Genomic DNA, 19,407 nt, shown 5'->3' on the forward strand with positions numbered 1-19,407 from the left:
AAGAAAAGCCTTACCTGTTGCTTGTGTGAGTAAGAACCCATACCCATGGCCCCATGCCCCACCACCGCAAACTCTTTTCATAAGTCCAAATGCAAGGCAGCAAGAGGCTTCACTGGGTTCCACCTACCATGCAGATTACTTGCACGCTGGTCAGAGAGGCTTGCGGGAGGTCACTGTAAAATCTCACACGTGTGATGAATTGGATCAGAGGTCACTGCTGATCATAAAAACATGTAACAAAGTGGGGATCCGACACCCTACTGCCAGGAATCTAAAGCGCAAATAGTTCCTGGTGCTTATTACAAATGTTAGCCCCTGTATGTCTGTGCCTGTCGCTGCAAACTAGTCAGTTGACCAAGTGAGGCATCTTCACTGTAAACGTACAGCTGTGTCGTGGGCACTCTGGCGAATGTATCATTATTGCACCAGAGTATGTCATGTGCCCAGGTAGCGGTAAATACACTTCACAACTTTTAATAGTGTATTGATTCTATAACGTATCGTGGTAATGTGAATCCAGTGACCTGTCCGCTTGATAAGCAGTTTCTTCAGTTAATCTGCTCTTGGGGCCCATTTTCCTCTTGATCAAGATGGACATTCTCATTTCACTGGGCCTATATTTTCCATATGAGCAGTTCCATGATTAATGTATTCTTTTTCAGAAAAATAATCCGGCTAAAAAAAAACTCCGAAGAAGCATTAGGATGGAATGGATTAGGAAATATAGCAATGATGGAATAGATTGACTAGAGTAAACGGAAAACTGAAATATGATGGTTAGGTTGGGAAGGCTGAATTACAGACCAAACATGATCATACTCACAGAATCACATTAGTTAGTCAACTTAAAACTCCCAAGTCGGTTTATGCAGTGTCCCAGTGGTTCCCGCAGAGGTGGACACTGTGGTATCCTATCAGGCGGGAGTGGCCCTCAGGATCCTTAACATCGACTCCAGAACAGAACCCATAAATTGGGAGGGGCAGGGGGGCAATGTGCTTACGCCTATTCACATTTGTCTGCTTCGGTTAACAGGAGGGGCTTCATTTCGATTTGAATTCACATTTGGTTAGATCTCAGTGAGAGTATCAAAGCTTTGACAAAGGGTCATCTGGACTCGAAACGTTAGCTCTTTTCTCTCCTTACAGATGCTGCCAGACCTGCTGAGATTTTCCAGCATTTTCTCTTTCGCCTTCTTATGTTCTGTGTGACTGATTTGTTATTGTGAAGTGAGATGATATATTGAAACAAAATTCAACAGTATCAGTTCACTTAGGGTAGATTCTGGACACTTGGTGACCTGTTCAGCTTTCATTACCTGCCCTGTTTTTCATTGGGACTAGGTAATACCAAATCCAACATCATTGTGCAGCATTTGTCAGCCCTTCCTGAGGATGTTCAGCCTGTTGCAAGTTTGGCAAGAGTCTCATTAATTGAGGCAAATCAAGTTCCTCTGATGCTGTTGACCATTTCAACGCCATATATGTGTGTGTGTGTGTGTGTGCAGAGTGCAAACTCCCCCCTCCCCAACTGGGATTTTGCGTAAAGCAGCAGTCTTTAAAGGGCATTAATAAAAGCACAATACCGCGGATGCTGGGAATCTGAAATAAAAACAGAAAATGCAGGATAAACTCAGCAAAAGCAGAGTTAATGTTTCAAGTACATTGACCCTTCTAAATAACTTTAGTGAGCCACTGGAGGCCGCTGAGGTAAGTTTTTAATAATTCCTTTTTCCTAACGCCCCAGAAAAATCCCCCCCCCCCCCCTCCCCTCCCCTGCCCCCAACTGCCTCCACAAACCCAATTGTCCTTTAAGGAACAGCTGCTGTGGTACTTCTGCAGGGAAGTCTCTGGATTCTTTGCTGCCCTCCCGCTGACCGGTTTCCTGCCAGGGCCCCAGATGTGTGGGGCGGTCCCCGACTTAACACTTGAAGCCGGGCCCAGCCATCCAGCAATTTCCATTGGCTAGGCAGTGGAGACAGGCAGCATTCCCCTGTCTGTAGTTCGGATCACTGAACATCTACACAGAAACATTGGACACTGCAAAAAGCTGAAAATTCAAGTTTAAAAAAATAATGGGAATGCAGAGCAAGGGCCTTCGTCACTTGGTGAAGGCCGCTCATCGGAATGCACCCACTGGCTCTGCTGGCTGCGCCGTTTCCCACGTCAATTGTCCCTACATCTGTTGCCGAATAGCTCATCTTCACCTTCCTTTGTGTGTGTTAATTTTGATTCCAGGCGTGTCTCCTCTGGGTTTAGAAGGCGTCACCTGTTCCTTCAGGCCCCCCCCCCCCTTAGAGCCTCCTCTCATCATGTGAGACTTTTAAGGGCAGCACGGTGGCGCAGTGGGTTAGCACTGCAGCCTCACGGCGCCGAGGTCCCAGGTTCGATCCTGGCTCTGGGTCGCTGTCTGTGTGGAGTTTGCACATTCTCCCCGTGTTTGCGTGGGTTTCGCCCCCACAACCCAAAGATGTGCAGGGTGGGTGGATTGGCCACTCTAAATTGCCCCTTAGTTGGAAAAAATGAATTGGGTACTCTAAATTTTTTTTAAAAAGTGAGACTTTTAAAACAAAATTATTCATTCATGGGGTGTGGCCAGCGCTGGGGAGGGCCAGCATTTGTTGCCCATCCCGAATTGCCCTTGAACCAAGTGACTTGCTGTGCCATTACAGAGGGTATTTGAGAACCACATTGCTGTTGGTCTGGAGTCACGTACAGGAAAGGACGCCCCCTAAAGGGACATTGAGTGAACCAGATGGGATTTTATGACCATGATTACAGAGACAAGATTTTAATTCCAGATTTATTAATTGACTTTAAATTCCGCCAGCTGACATGTTGGGATTTGACCTATTTCCGCAAAGAATTAAGTCTGGGCTCTGGATTACTAGCCCAGTTACATGACCATTGTGCTACCGCCTCCCCCTCTAGGAGGAACTTCCTTACTGTCCTTCCCTAGGCAATTCCTTTCCGGTGAATCGGGGAAAGTGACCTTTCCCCCAGGGTAGGCCAGGGTGCGAATTCCAGTATCCATGTCCAACGCAGTCCAGATGGGAAACTGACGTGTTCACCTCCATGTCAGACCTCCTTCCTGCACTTTTAACTTGCAGGCTGAGTTTCCTTGACTGACACTTTGTTTTAATTGGTTGGCATTTGCCAGCTGCCGACTGTCACAGCTGAGCCCTGTAATGCGTACCTTGAACAGTGCCATAATTGGGGTCTTGTTATGTTGAAATGGCTGGAGGTGACTGGTGAAAGATGTTGAGGCAGGGGTACAAACCGAAGGCACTTACCTTCTTTAACACTTTGAGTGCTGGGCAAAAGTCTGTAGTCATCGCCTAATGGCTAGGGAATATGCGGGGTTTGTTGTTAAATTCAATTCTCTCTCATGATGTCTACTAGTTGGGAAATGCTGGCTCCCCGTCTCGTTGGCCTTGTTATGTGTTGGCGGAAAAAACTTCTCTTGAATGCAGTTCAAAAATGTTGTCCTCGCTGTTCCTGTCACACTTGTCATACCCCTATTGATATTCGGGTAGTTGAAGTAACCAACGATTACTGACCTGTTGTTTTTGCACACAGAGGTTTGCTGAAGTATTTGCTCTTCTAACTCCTTTCCACTATTTGGGGGTCCACAGTACACTCCTAGCGATGTGAGTGCCCCTTTTTAAGTTTCTGACCTCAACCCATATGGCCTCATTTAGTGTATCATCACTCCTCACAGCTGCAATTGATTCTTTAACCAATAATGCTACACCCCCACCTTTATTTATCCCCCTCTCTATCCTGCCTCTGTATCCAGGGGTGTTGAGCCACTATTCTTTGCTGCTCTTGAAGCCAACTTTCTGTGCCCTCAGCTTATTGGCTGTATTTGCTATTCTCCTTCTGTTATGCCTTTTAACACTTCCTGCACTGTACACTTTTTAATCAGTGCTCCGCGGTTTTTCAGAGTCACTCACTAATTTTCTACCTCCCGTCCCCTTCTCCGAATCTGCCCTCAGGTTCCCATTCCCTTGCCGATCTAGTTTCAACCCTCCCCAACAGCATTAACAAATCTCCCTGCGAGAATATTCATCCCAATCCTGTTCTGGTATAGGCCGTCCGGCTTGGACAGGTCCCCCGTTCCCTCAGCAATGTGATGCCCTCCCTCCTACACCAGCTTTCCAGCCACCTGATCAATCGCTCAATTTCCTTTTTCTGTGCTCACCAGCGCCCCCTTTCTGCTGGTTTAGCCAACCAAATTTGAGATGATAGTGGCAGTGTTGTTACGTTTGGTTTCACTAACTCTGTTCATGCTCTTCATCCAGTGAACCCAATTGCAAAATATGTGTCTGTCTGGGTGTGTATGACTGACCATTTTCATGTTTGTGTGTCTCTACCTGTATGTGGGTGTCATCATCATAGAATTTACAGTGCAGAAGGAGGCCATTCGGCCCATCGAGTCTGCACCGGCTCTTGGAAAGAGCACCCTACCCAAGGTCAACACCTCCACCCTATCCCCATAACCCAGTAACCCCACCCAACACTAAGGGCAATTTTGCATGGCCAGTCTACACTCTGTGCGTCTCCCCTTGTTTATGCACGTGTGCCTCCTCCCTGTCTGTGCACATCTCCCTGTGCCTGTGCTGGATGTGAATGTTTCTCTGTCTCTTTGTGTGGCACTCTTTGTGTCTCCCCTTGCTGGCTGTGCATATCTGCCTATGTGAGCACTGTCTCTTGCATGTATGGACGTGTTAGATGACAGCAGGGTGATGCACCTCACACAGTCAAATAGTCACCCAATCCATACCTGGGTTCACAAGGTGCTTAACAAAGTATATGAGGACAACCAGTGTCTGCATTGTACATTTGGGAGAAAATGGAACAGGGAACCAGGTTTTGGGAAAATTATTCTGAATAAAATACCTGTACAGTTGGCAAACACATGTAACGCTCCATGAATTAATCAGTAATTCACAGTGAGTGATCATAGAATCATAGCATCCCTACAGCGCAGAAGGAGGCCATTCGGCCCTTCGAGTCTACACCGACCCTCTCAAAATGTACCATACCTAAGCCCAAACCCCACATGATCCCCATATCTCCAGCTAGGGCCAATTTAGTGCGGCAAATCCAGCTTACATGCCCATCTTTAGACTGTAGGAGGAAGCCGGAGTCCCCGGAGGAAACGCCGCAGACACGGCGGCAATGTGCAAACTCCACACAGTCACTCGAGGTCAGAATTGAACCCGGGTCCCAGTCGCTGTGAGGCAGCAGTGCTAACCACTGTGCACCGTGATCACAGACAATACACTTGTATTTTATTTTAGTTGGTTTATATTCATGTTTGTACTTTACATCGATTTTGCCCATTAATTTAACTATCGACAAGGAATAATACAAAATTTTAGCTGCACCTTCCCATGGCTGTATTTTGAAATGAGTCACTGACAATGAATACTTTGTTAAATCCCTTGTTGACTTGACGAGGCAGCATGCCCAGGTACCTAGACCATTCTTAAAGAAAAACCTGTAAAAATGATGGACTACAGTTGTCAAGATGGAAAAAATTATTTAAAAGGTAGTTATCCTTGAGCAGCCAGAAGCAAATATTAGGTTGGCAAGTCATAGATTTTGGTTGTCCGGCTTTACAGTTTGAAAATCCATCCCAAGGACAACTTTATTAGTGAATTACATTCTGAAGACTTCTGGATGTGTGGCACAGCTGGGGATATTTGTGGGAAGTTGGATATGAGATGACAGGAAATAGAACTGCGTGCTTTCTGCTCTTAAATGCCAGTTACCCCAGTCTCATTTCACGTGGATTATTAACCAGTCCGGTTTAAGCCCAGTTCAGTTTCTTTTCCTTCCTGTAAATTTTAATTTTCTGTTAAAACTTACAACCAAATAACACTTTATTTAAGGAAACTCCTATTTTTAGTTTAAATATGTTCGTATTCTTTGTTAAGGCGTGACACAGTGGTTAGCACTGCTGCCTCACAGCGCCAGGGGCCCACAGTCTAAAGATGTGCAGGTTATGTGGATTGGCCATGCCAAATTGCCCCTTAATGTCCAGGGATGTGCAGGTTATGTGCAGTTATGGAGATTGGGCGGGGGAGTGGGCCTAGGTAAGGTACGCTTTCAGAAGGTCGGTGCAGACTTGATGGGCCGAATGGGCCCCTTCTTCACTGTGGGGGTTCTATGGTCCTATGGTCTTATCATCGGTGAGTGTTCATTTTCACCAGCCGTCAGTATATTTTTAAAATAAATTTAGAGTACCCAATTCATTTTTTTCCAGTTAAGGGGCAATTTAGCGTGGCCAATCCACCTACCCTGCACATCTTTGGGTTGTGGGGGCGAAACTCACGCAAACACGGGGAGAATGTGAAAACTCCTCACGGACAGTGACCCAGAGCCAGGATCGAACCTGGGACATCGGCGCTGTGAGGCAGCAGTGCTAACCACTGCGCCACCATGCTGCCTTAGCCGTCAGTATTTTAGCCTGTTGGCAGTTTGCCTGACAGCGTGTCAGCTCTTTCCACAAAGGCAGTTAACATGAGCCTATCTGAATATTACGGAGGTTGGGACGGAGAGCCTACCAAAACCAGACGTCAATTCTCCTACTTGTGACTGTACATGAGTGTGATGCAGAGACTGGCTGAGGGCTGATACTCCCACCCCTGGCGCAGAAGGCAACGAATGAGTTCAAGCATTGCTTGAGAGTTCGGGCGCGGACATTGTTCGGTGTTTCCGTGCAAGATTGGGGGAACTCGGCGCTGTTCGAGCTCGCCGCCTTTTGGAAGAGAGGTTAAACTGAGATCCCACGGTACCAGTTCAATGGACAACAAATGTATCTCAAACAGCAGCGCCACAATGCAGATTAACTGGACAGTCATCTAATTTCTTTCTGTGGTATGTGCTGTGCCCAATTTGTCTGCCGCACTTTCCTACATATCCAACAATTCCATTTCAAAAGTAGCTTGCTTGCTGTGAAGGACATTGGGACAACCTGTCATCACAAAAGTCAAAATGTAAATGCAAGTTTTTCCCAAACCAGCCTCCCCGAACAGGCGCCGGAATGTGGCGACTAGGGGCTTTTCACAGTAACTTCATTTGAAGCCTACTTGTGACAATAAGCGATTTTCATTTTCATTTAATTTCCTTCCTCCCTTAGAATCTTTATGATGAGTGTTCTTTCTGAGAGCCACAGTTTTATTTTGTTACACGCAAATTAATTGCTACATTAAAGCTTTCAGGAACGTTTCCTTCAGAAACCTTCTGGGTTTACTTCGCTATTGCTTTGAGCAAATGTTTATTTTCTTCAGGGCCAGTCACATTTAGAGAAACCAGGGGGCGGTTTGATGGTATCAATATGACGATACCTCTTACAGTTTGGATGAAGGGACTGAAGGTACGTTGGCTAAATATTGCTGACGACACAAACATAGGCAGGGAAGTAAGTAGTGAAGAGGACATAAGTAGGAAACAAAGCGACACAGATTGGGCAGCACGGTAGCCTTGTGGATAGCACAATTGCTTCACAGCTCCAGGGTCCCAGGTTCGATTCCCGGCTGGGGTCACTGTCTGTGTGGAGTCTGCACGTTCTCCCCGTGTGTGCGTGGGTTTCCTCCGGGTGCTCCGGTTTCCTCCCACAGTCCAAAGATGTGCAGGTTAGGTGGATTGGCCATGATAAATTGCCCTTAGTGTCCAAAATTGCCCTTAGTGTTGGGTGTGGTTACTGGGTTATGGGGATCGGGTGGTGGTGTTGACCTTGGGTAGGGTGCTCTTTCCAAGAGCCGGTGCAGACTCGATGGGCCGAATGGCCTCCTTCTGTTCTATAAATTCTAGATTGGTTAAGTGAGTGGGCAAAGATCTGGCAAATGGGGTAGAATGTGGGAAAATGTGAAATTGCCCATTTTGGCAGGAAAAATAGAAAAGAGGCTAAGTATCTAAATGGTGCAGAGGGATCTGGGTGACCTTGTACATGAATCGCAAAAGGCTAGGATGCAGGTACAGCAAGTAATGAGAAAAGCTAATAGAATGTTATCATTTATTGCGAGGGGAATTGATTACACAAGCAGGGAAGGTGATACAGGGCAGTAATGAGAAATCCTTGGGAGTACTGTGTAAAGTATTGGTCTCCTTATTTAAGGAAGGATGTAAAGGCATTCGAAACAGTTCAGAGAAGGTTTACCAGACTACTACCTGGAATGGGTGGGTTGTCTTATGAGGAAACGCTGGACAGGCTAGACTTGTATCTGCTGGAGCTTAGGAGAGTAAGAGGCAACTTGTTGGAGCCTGTAAGATCCTGAGGGGGCTTGACAGGGTGGACGTGGAGAGGATGTTTCTTCTCGCACAGTACTAGGGGATCACAGTTTAAAAATAAGGGGTCGTCCATTCAAGGCTGAGATTCAGAATATATTTCTATCTGAAGGTTGTGAGTCTTTGGCATTTGGTTCTTGAAGAGATGGTGGGGGTTGTGTCTTTTTAACTTTTTTATGCCAGAGGGCAGATTTTAAGGTAGGATACATTTTTGATAAGTTAAGGGGGAGCAAGTCTATCGGGGGTGGGCAGGAACGTAGCACTGGGTTGAAATAAGATCAGCCATGACCTTATTGAATGTCAGAGAATTGAATGGCCGATCTAGCTACTCTTCCTCATTCATATGTTTGCATGTTCCAATGCATTTCTTTTCCCAAAATCAAAAATGAATGTGTTAGAAAATAAAGGTAGTTTTAAGGGATTTATATTTGTATTGGTAAATATTTGTATTAGAAATAAAGTATAGTTTTAGGTGTGTCTAATTTAATGTTTTTGTGGAGGGAAGGGTAAAACCTGTAGTTAGATTCATGCTAGACAAAGGTGTTTGTACGAGTGGGGATTGGTTAAGTTCCTACTGTGTTTCTATTGTGCTTAGAGAGGGCTAAGGTGCGAAGAATAAATAAACCAGGAGGGGTCGCTTAGCAACCCTGTAAGGTAGAGACGCTTTTACGTTTTAATTTAGCAAATTTGATTGCAGTTGTGGATAGGTAATGAGAGAGAAGGCAGTTCTCATAGCTCTGCTGAAAGCAGTTGGTTTAGATGGTTAGAGAGGGAACATCTAGCTCAACTTTGCGAGAAGAAAAGCCAGACTTTTGAGTAATGGTTAACAAAACAGATGACAGAAATCTAAAGTCCAGCTATTTAAAGAAACTAGAGAAATGAAGAGACGTGTCCAGGAAATCTGGAGTTCAGTGAACAGAGACCAAAGTATTGTTCAGGAGAATTCAAAGAAGAGTAAACAAAGTGTTCTGAATTAAAGAGACAATTGCAGTAACAAGATTTAAAGTGGGACAGCAGATTTCAAAGGTAAATCAAACATCAGATGACATTTTAATACAGTCTGGGAATTGAGAGGCAAAGCAATTGTGAGTAGTTTGCAGAACATTCAAGACAAAAACATCCTAAAGCAATTGCTGTAAAATCCCGCATTGGATTCACTGTTAAAAGTGCAGTGGAAGCTTTGTTTAAGACTGCCATTTGGAAAACCTGGTCTGGATATTAGAATGCACACCGCGAAGGGAAAGTATAATTACGAGAACCAAATTTAAGTCACATGACAATCGTCTGGGGAGATTCTGAGGAGATGTTCATAAACATTCCCTTGGGGATCAGAGTGGAGAGGGTATTTTCCCGCAGTCATCTTGTGTGCTTAAAAGAGACTGTGTGTTAATGAAGCCATTGTAGATTCATATGTACTTTGTCATCCATGTTAACCCTAAAACCTGTGTGTAATTGTTAAGCTGAGGGGGGGAGTAAAGGTATATTGTATCATAATCCGTTTTTTTCATGTTTAATAATAGTTTTTGTTAAAACAAATTAGCGGTCCTGTCATAAATGATCACAGTAAGAAGTCTAACAACACCAGGTTAAAGTCCAACAGGTTTGTTTCGAATCACTAGCTTTCGGAGCACAGCTCCTTCCTCAGGTGAATGTTCAGCTCAGCTCATTCACCTGAGGAAGGAGCTATAGTCGAAAGCTAGTGATTTGAAACAGACCTTTTGGACTTTAAGCTAGTGTTGTAAGACTTCTTACTGTGCTCAGCCCAGTCCAATGCTGGCATCTCCACATCATAGATTATGATAGAATCCCTACAGTGCAGAAGGAGGCCATTCAGCCCATCGAGTCTACACCAACCCTCTGAAAGAGCACTCCAACTAGGCCCACTCCCACATCATATCCCTGTAACCCCATAAACCCATGTAACCTTTGGACAATTTAAAATGGCCAATCCACCTAACCTGCACATATTTGGACTGTGAGAGGAAACCGGTGCACCCGGAGGAAACCCCGCAGACACTGGGAGAATGTGCAAACTCCACACAGACAATTACCCAAGGTTGGAATTGAACCTGGGTCCCAAGTGATGTGAGGCAGCAGTGCTAACTACTGTGCCAATGGGCCGTCCTGTTTCTCCACGTTTAAAAAAGAAATTTCGGTCTTTTGGGCCTGGGTTCCATTTTGGGACAGATATTTTATTTACTTTTTTAAATTTAGAGTACACAATTCATTTATCCAATTAAGGGGCAGTTTAGCGTGGCCAATCCACCTACCCTGCACATCGTTGGGTTGTGGGGGTGAGACCCACGCAAACACAGGGAGAATGTGCAAACTCCACACGGACAGTGACCCAGAGCCGGGATCGAACCTGGGACCTCGGCGCCGTGTGGCAGCAGTGCTATCCCACTGCGCCACCGTGCTGTCCCCGGGACAGTTATAACATCAACTGGGATTGTAACAAAAGTCAGTTCCAACATCCCCTCCAACACACTGCCACCGCAACGTAGCCTAGTTTTGGATTGGGGCCTGCGATATTTTTCCTATTCTGTGTCTGATCAATTATACATGGCGTAGTACATTTCACCCTCAGAGCTGTCAGAGGAGCTCATTGATTCCCAATACTCCCCACAAGGAAAACCTAGTTTTGCTCCAAACCCTCACTGTCACAACTGAGTAGCTTCAAGGCTTGTCTTGTCGATGCGCTAACAGACTTGGACCTCTTGCTATCCCAGAAAGAAGAGGTTTCACTTTAAGACACGCAATGATATGGGACATGAGGTCTTCATCCAACTTTATCCTTGGTGAAGAACATAAGAAGTAGGAGCAGGAATGGGCTGTGTAACCCCTCGAGCCTGCTCTGCCATTCCATATAGCTATGGTTGATCTTTGTCCTCATTTCCACTTTTCTGCTTATTCCCATCCCCTTTGTCAAGTGGCCGTGGATCTATCCATCTCCACCTTGGTGATGGGGAACCCCCAACTCTCTTGGGTAGCGAATTCCAAAGATTCACAGCCCTCTGAGTCAAGCCATTTCTCCTCCTCTCAGTCCTAAATGATTGACCCCATATCCTGAGCCTGTGATAACCCCCCCGCCCGCCCCATGTCTTAGACCCTCCAGCTGGGGGGGGGGGGGGGGGGGAAACAGCCTCTTTGCAAACACCCTCTTAAAAGACCCCCAGGATCACCTCTCATTCGTCTAAACCCCAGGGAGTTTGGCGCATTCCACTTAATCTCTCATGCAAACATCCTCACAATTCTTTTTCCGTACCTGCACATTTATGCAGTAAAATGCATGTTTCATTTCGCAAAGTGACAGCCAGCATGTTCTGGCTGGAGTTCAGTTTTTGAAAAAACACTTCCACCTGTGTGTAATCCAGCCCAACAGAGGTGGAGAAATTGCTTCTGGATTTTGCCGATATCTGCGAAATACTCTGTGACTTGCCTCCTTATGCCCTGGGACATTTCTTTGTGTGAAAAGCAGTGTACAAGTACTCTTGTTGAACCAATCGTACCTCGCATTTATATTTAATGGATTCAAACTGTTTTAAGTTATGCCCAAATCAGCTAAGTAAATGCACACACTCTAGCTGCAAGGTCTCCAATTAGTAACTCGATGATGCCCGGTTCCCTGGCACACAGCACACTAATCATCAGATCAGTTTTCTTTTACAGTCGAGAGGCCCCATTATCCACTCCCGTGCCCATCAGCGGCCTCTTCACTCCTGAACTGGCCCTGTCAACACGGCAGAGTGACTCTCATTGATTTCTTTTTTAAATTTAGAGTATCCAAGTCACTTTTTCAATTAAGGGGCAATTTAGCATGGCCAATCCACCTAACCTGCACATCTGTGGGTTGTGGGGGCGAAACCCACACAAACACGGGTTGAATGTGCAAACTCCACACGGACAGTGACCCAGAGCCGGGATTGAACCTGGGACCTTGGCGCCCGGAGGCAGCAGGGCTGACCCACTGCGCCCCCGTGCTGCCTGTGACTCTCATTGATAATGGTGCTGATGTGAAACTCATGAGCAAGAAAAGCCCAAGCTTTTCCTCGTGGGTGCCACCACATTTGACTGGCGCCAACTCATCACGCCAGTGTTCTATTTTCCACTGAGGCTAGGAACCCGGTTTCAGGTCGCCTCACTGTTTATGCTTAGAAGATCCCCCCCCCCACCACTTCCTGAAACTGCGGGGGCAGCCAGGGAGTTTCCATCCTAGTTTCATGCCAATGTCTTTGTAGTGGGAGGGTTCACGCTGATGTTTGAACTGGAGTGCACCCCCTAGCTCTTTCGTTGTGTTCAAAGTCAGCAGCTGAAAAGAAGGCAAAAAAAAGAAACCCTTTACAAAATAAACATGCAAAGCTTGAATCAAAAAGCGGTGAACATACAAATATATGAGGATAGGAAACAGGAGCATGAGTTAGCTTCCTCTGTCCCTCGGCTATTCTTTAAGATCGCGGCTGACATGATCGTAACTTTAACTCCACATCGCCACCCACCTCTGATAACCTTTCACCCTCTATTAGTTAAGTGGTAATGTCCTTAACTGGGAATGGAACAAGGCTTGAAACTTTATTCCGTGTCATTAACTAGGTAGCTCTGCAACTTCTTTTTGATGTTTTACTCCGATGCATGATTATTTAGTCCTTGCCTTTGTTCATGTTTGTATGGAAGAGAGAATGTTTGTGTGTGTGAGAGAGAGAGAGAGAGACAAAGTATATACGTATTTGTGTAACTGAGAGTGTGGGTGTGTGTGAGCTATATGGGGAGGCTGTTTTTCCATTTAAAAGGCTTTCAGAAGACCTGGGCACTTGTACGAACGCTAATTACAAATATTGGTTAAAAGTGAAAAATAGCTTTTGTTTTTTGACATAAAAAGAGCAGGAAGATTGAAGCCTTTTTGCTACATATTTACGTCCGAAGTTAGACAGATCGTTTGCTAATTTTGAGGTATGGAGAAGTTACTTTACTCGTCTACGTTCAATGCAATTAAACAAAATATACTTTTGCCATCTGCTCATAACTTTGCAATTTCTGACACCATTTACGGTGACTTCAAGCGAAGATTAGTCATAAAATGTTGTTGACTAGCTTCCGAAGTCTACATTATTATGTCTTGTTTCAGGGATCTGTCCTGGAGGGAATGGTGGGGGAGGGGGAGAATCAGTGCCAAGGGTGGGTGTGGGAATGTGGTGGTGTACTTCCTCGGTGCTCCGCATGTATTGATTTTGTCAAATGGTTAGGAATAGGGGGGTAGGCCATTTGGCCCATCGAACCTGCTCTGCCATTCAATGAGGTAATGTCTGATCTGAGTGTGGCTTTAACTGCGCGAAGGAACCACTTGCTCATGGGGAGGGAGGGGGACTGAGGGTGTGTCGACCACTAAGCTAGCCGACTAATTCCAGAGAACTCCCCAGCCGCAGAGAAAGCCTCACCCTTTCTCAGTAAAGTGGGTTTCTGCATTGTACCCCTGCCTGTATTTTAAGAAATTTCCCCTTCACTGTTTGCCCCACGTCCCTTCAAGGTTGAGATTGAAGAGGAAAATCTCGGTTCAGTGACTTGAGCATGGGCGCAAGAGTGAGAATTGGCTCAGTGTGATAAAGTATGTGAAGGATGATCCTTCTTCAAACCCCATCCTGCTGTCATTCAATCTTTGGGGTTTCAGAGTCTCTGGTAAATATACAGACCCTGCTTGGCTCTGCCAGTGAAGACCTGCCAAAGACATGTTGACCGTATCATTTGACGACTGTCAATAGCTTGTGAAATGCAGTGTAAAGGCAAACGATTCATTAAAAATGTCCATGCGGAGTCTGCATGTTCTCCCTGTGTCTGCGTGGGTTTCCTCCGGGTGCTCCGGTTTCCTCCCACAATCCAAAGATGTGCAGGTTAGGTGGATTGACCATGATCAATTACCCCTTTGTGTCCAAAGGTTAGATGGGGTTACGGGGCTAGAGTGGGGGAGTTTACATAGGTAGGGTGCTCCTTCAGAGGATCGGTGCAGACTGGGTGGGCTGAATGACCACCTATGGAAAAATAGAAAATGTTGGAAATTCTCAACAGGTCAGGCAGCACCTGCTGTAGAGAGAAACCAGAGTTAACCCTCCAGATTGATAACCCTACATCAGAACGAAGGAAAGATTTTTAGCATTTGTAAAGGGAAAGAGGGAGGAAGAGCAAAAGGGAAGCCTTAAGACGTGGGAGAAGAAGTAGAGCATTCGGCCCATCGGAACTGCTCCACCACTCAATGAGACCTTGACTGCAATGCAAAGGTCTGCGATGGGGTGGTGGAAAGGAGAGATTAAATTGCAAAAAGGTTTCATGATACAAAATGCGAAAGGAGCGATGGTGGTGGGTATAGGAAAACAACAAAAGATGTCTTGAAACGAGGTGTAAGTGTTGGTTAGCAGTCGTCTGGATGCAAAGTAAAGGAATAAAGATAAAATCAGCTCACGGCACTGAGGACACGGGTTCGATCCCGGCCCCGGGTCACTGTCCGTGTGGAGTTTGCACATTCTCCCTGCGTCTGTGTGGGTCTCACCTCCACAACCCAAAAGATGTGGAGGGTAGGTGGACTGGGCACGCTAAATTGCCCCTTAATTGAGAAAATTCAAGAAACAATTAGACGAGGCAAATAAAAAAGAATCTAAAAGAAGGGAGAAATTCTGATTAAAGTTTGTTTTTTGCTTCTTGCTTCTTCTCCAAGTCGCATTCGGATGGCTGTCAGCCCTCATCGAGACAGATCTCTTGTTATTTCCCAAACCTGTTAGCACTCTCTTTGGCTTTTGCACTAAGTAACCCGTCTGCAATTTAATCTCTACCCACCCCCCCCCCTCCCCCGCCTTCCCCCACCCCCTCCCACCACCCTGTCACTTCTCCCTTTTGTTCCACCTCCCCCCTCTCCCCCGCCCCCCCCCCCCCCTCCCTCTCCCCAGTACACTCTGCTCAAAACCTTTCCTTAGTTTTGATGAAGGGTCACCCAGCTGAAAGGCCCTGAATTGGAAAAAAATAATTGGGCACTCTAAATTGATATAAAAAAATCACAGCCTTTAGGAGATACTTTAGGAACACTTGCAAAGCAGGGTTCTTTTTGAGAATAAACACAATTAGCTCAGAATCTGTCGTAAGGGTCCAAAAGGTTTTACAATCTACGTGGAGCATTGCATCACCTTTATTTTTTGCCATTTCCCCTCATCTCTGCTGTTGCGCTAAAACGTTTGAAAGCACTAGCAGGTGATCATTTATTTTTTTGTGCTGGTGAAAGGGGTGGCACGCTGGTTCCAGGGAATCAATTGTTTTTCTCCATTTTTTGACTGGGTGCATGTCAAGTATTGTTTGGGTGTAGAGTAAAGCTCCCTCTGCTCTGTACCCAACAGTGACCCCCCCCCCCCCCCTCCCCCACACTCCATCCTCAATTTGGCATTTTGCGATTGAGCCAATAGTCATCTGAATGCTATTTCCAACCTTATGTACATCAGTGTCAAATTCGGGGTAACTGTATTGTCTAGCCCATGTGCACCAGGAACTACATTGAGAATGACAAAACTCGTTTCAGATTGGACGCATATGGCCAGCCGACAGAGCAGATTTTCAACCCATCCATCTGTACTGCATTTGAATTGCACCCAGATCCCAGAGGTGAAAGGTCAGTGACTTAAACCCCCTTAAATCATCCGATTTTTATCAAATGTGTCATTGCTTTTTCTACCGCGAACACAGCAGGCGTCTTTAGTCCGCTCACGGCGTTTATCTTAGTGTTTATCTTAGCTCGGTTTCTGAAATAGACAGTCCGTACATTATCTACCAATATGCAGGAGCGACTCATGGTAGCTAGCATGTTAAAAAGATACATGACCACAACATCAGCAAAGTATTGCACTGGGTTACGGTGCAGTGAATCTAACACTGCATGATATTTATTTTAATCCTTCATGGGAATACCAGCATTTATTGCCCATCCCTTTTTAAAAATAAATTTAGAGTACCCAATTCATTTTTCCAATTACGGGGCAATTTAGCGTGGCCAATCCACCTAACCTGCATATCTTTTAGGTTGTGGGGGCGAAACCCACGCAAGCACGGGGAGAATGTGCAAACTCCACACGGACGGTGACCCAGAGCCGGGGTCGAACCAGGCACCGTGAGGCGTCCGTGCTAACCACTGCGCCACCGCGCTGCCCTTTATTGCCCATCACTAATTGCCCCTTGAGAAGGTGGTGGTGAGCTGCCTTCTTGAATCGCTGCAGTCCCTGTGGTGCTGACGCACCCAGGCTGCTGTTTGGGTGGGAGTTCCAGGATTCTGACCCAGCGACAGTGAAGGAACGGCGAGAAATTTCCAACTCAGGATGGTGAGTGGCTTGGAGGGGAACCTGCATCTAATGACACGTGGCAGGGTCACCCACACAAAAATCTATATTTAAAAAACATTAATTGAGAGTATCCAATTATTTTCTTCCAATTAAGGGGCAATTTAGCGTGGCCAATCCATTTAACCTGCACATCTTTGGGTTGTAGGGGTGAGACCCACGCAGACACGGGGAGAATGTGCAAACTCCACACGGACAGTGACCCGGGCTGGGATTGAACCCGTGTCCTCAGCACTGTTGGCAGCAATGCTAGCCACTGCGCTAGCATGCTGCCGCAAAGATATAATTTTGCGGAAAAATCTGAAAACCACCCAAAATGGAAAAATGTTTAAAAAAGGATCTGATGGATATATGGAACATCTCCCCCCCAGCCCTGTCCCCCATCACCACCACAAGAAACCTATAACCTTCACCTTTCCCACTTACCCATTCCGTAGACAATGTGACAAACCAGATAATCCATCCCGTGACATCCTTTGAGCAATGCCACGGGGGATCCACTAGAACAAAACAACATTTGCTTGAGAATACTAGAGACTGATAGGTGTGGATAAATAATGTTGAAATGCATCTGCATCAGTTATAAATTGTATTAGAATTCAGATGGATATTGATGTCGGTAGATAAATATTGGTTAGAAATGTCAGTATAGAATGAGGCAGTTTTTAATTGCGGGGCAGATGTCTGTTAGCAGAGTGCTGGAAGGAGAAAGGATCCGAGTACGATAATCGATGGTTTACTGAAGATTTAGAGTCAATGCAAAGCTGTTGTCAACAATACTAAGGTCAAACAAAAAATTAAGTGAATGTACGCTGACAACACCCATTGTCTCAACCACTGGCTTTTCCCACTGCTTGTCCAACATCTAGTAGGGAATGAGCACACGATATTGGGAAAGCTGAAGCCATTGCCTTTGATCCCTGTCCCAAACTCCATTCCATCGCCACCCACTCCATTCCTCTCGCTAGTGACGGTCTGAGGCTGCACCAGGTCACTTCTAACCTTTCTGTTATATTTGACACTGGAATGAACTTCCATCCACTTACCTGCTCCATCTCCAGGACTGCCAACCTCCACCTGCTTAACACCGCTAGTCTCTGCCCTTCCGCTGACCATTTGCTGAAAGCCTCTGCCATGCCTTTGCTACATCCAGACTTGGCTGTTCCAACGCACTCCAGCTGCCCTCCCATCTTCAATCTGAAACTCTGGTGCCCACACTCAGACCCGCACCAAACTTCACTCGCCACACCCTGCTGCTCACTGATCTATTTAGGTTCCTGACCCAACAATGCCTTGAATTTGAAACTCTCATCCTTGGTTTCAAATCCTCCATGACTTCCCCCCCATCCATCTCTCCTCCAGGCCCACAACCCTCCGAGATATCTGCTACACTTGCCTAATTCTGACCCCTTGCTCACCACGTTTTTAATCCCTCCGCCATTGGTGGCCTTGCTTTCAGTTGCCTAGGACCAAGCTGTGCAATTCCTTCCCTGAATCTGCCTCTCTCTTCTTTTAGGAATGTCCTCAAAATCTACATCTTTTACCAGTCGTTTGCCAATCTGTTCTAATACTGTCTTTATGGTGCAGTTAGGTATGCTCATGTGGAGCGCCTTGTGATATTCCATTGTGTTAACGATGCTATATAAATCTCAGTTAATGTTAAGGGAGGCCATTGAGCCAATCTAGTTCTGCGTTCCATTGCAGCGCAACTTTCCCACTGCCTGGCTTTTGGCAAAGCTCCTGCCATGAATTAGGAGAGGGAATTTCTGCGGTGACACAGTGGACGAGCCAGCGGGGACTTTAAAAGGGAAGGTGCACCCCCTCTCCCATCCACCCACTAAGATGACCCTATTATGAGTGGCAAGGTGACACAGTGGTTAGCACTGCTGCCTCACGGCGCCAGGGACCCGGTCTCAATTCAGGCCTCGGGTGACCGTGCGGAGTTTCCACGTTCTCCCTGCGTGTGCGCGGGCTTCCTCCGGGCGCTCCGGTTTCCTCCCACAGTCCAAAGATGTGCAGGCTGGGCGGATTGACCGTGCTAATTTTAAATTGCTCCTCGGTGTCCAAAAGGTGATGTGGGATTACAGGTGTAGGATGGGGCATTGGCCTGGATAGGGTGCTCTATCGGAGGGTTGGTGCCTGCTCGATGGGCTGAATGGCCCTCCTTCTGCACTGTAGGGGTTCTATGAGCACCAGCGTGAACTAAAAAATGGAAAATCTGCAGTTTCCTAACGTGACTTCCTGCCACCATGTGCAATGACGGGTAGGGAAGGAGAAGGCAGGGCTGGTTGGTGGTGGTTGTGGGAGAGGGGGAGGGGAATTCCTGTGAGCGTGAGTAATTAGTTGTAGGCCTGATCATTATTTTTCCACCAAATCCGCTGCCCATTTCTGGGGGGAATGCAGGGAAAATCATCCCCCCCCCCCCGATTATCTCATTAACACAACAGGCACAAAAATCCTATCATTGTTAGATCTTATCTAATCACCAAGTGTTCTGATGGATAGATCTAACCTGTTATTATTGACGTCATTGTATTTTGTGTTGATCGGGATGAAGGTATTGATGGTTAAGGATGTGATTAATGAAGATTTTCTCCGTGTTTCCATTCTGTGCCTGGTGATAAGCGAGACTTACCAGTCTAAGCTCGTCAACCCGTTGATCCAGACCTCAATTGAGCTTCAGCTGACTCAGGCACTGGGGATTTACTGAGGGTGACGTAGGTTTTGACCTTGCTTTACCTTCTGGAAGCCC

At 46.2% G+C, this 19,407-nt stretch overlaps 1 protein-coding gene across 13 annotated transcripts in view; it reads left to right on the top strand.

Moving 5' to 3' along the window:
• The window catches only part of samd11 (sterile alpha motif domain containing 11), a 311,850-nt gene that overhangs the window by 127,120 nt on the left and 165,323 nt on the right, over nucleotides 1-19,407 (top strand). For 11 of the 13 annotated variants that reach the window (XM_072477949.1, XM_072477943.1, XM_072477944.1 and 8 more), the window contains exon 4: nucleotides 15,845-15,934. The exons of the other annotated variants lie outside the window; for them this stretch is intronic. In XM_072477949.1, the coding sequence (XP_072334050.1) occupies nucleotides 15,845-15,934 (90 nt within the window). The remainder of the gene's footprint in view (nucleotides 1-15,844; nucleotides 15,935-19,407) is intronic. 13 annotated transcript variants of the gene reach the window in all.

Source organism: Scyliorhinus torazame, chromosome 16 (genome assembly GCF_047496885.1).
Source record: "Scyliorhinus torazame isolate Kashiwa2021f chromosome 16, sScyTor2.1, whole genome shotgun sequence".
In the NCBI taxonomy this organism is placed as follows: domain Eukaryota; kingdom Metazoa; phylum Chordata; class Chondrichthyes; order Carcharhiniformes; family Scyliorhinidae; genus Scyliorhinus; species Scyliorhinus torazame.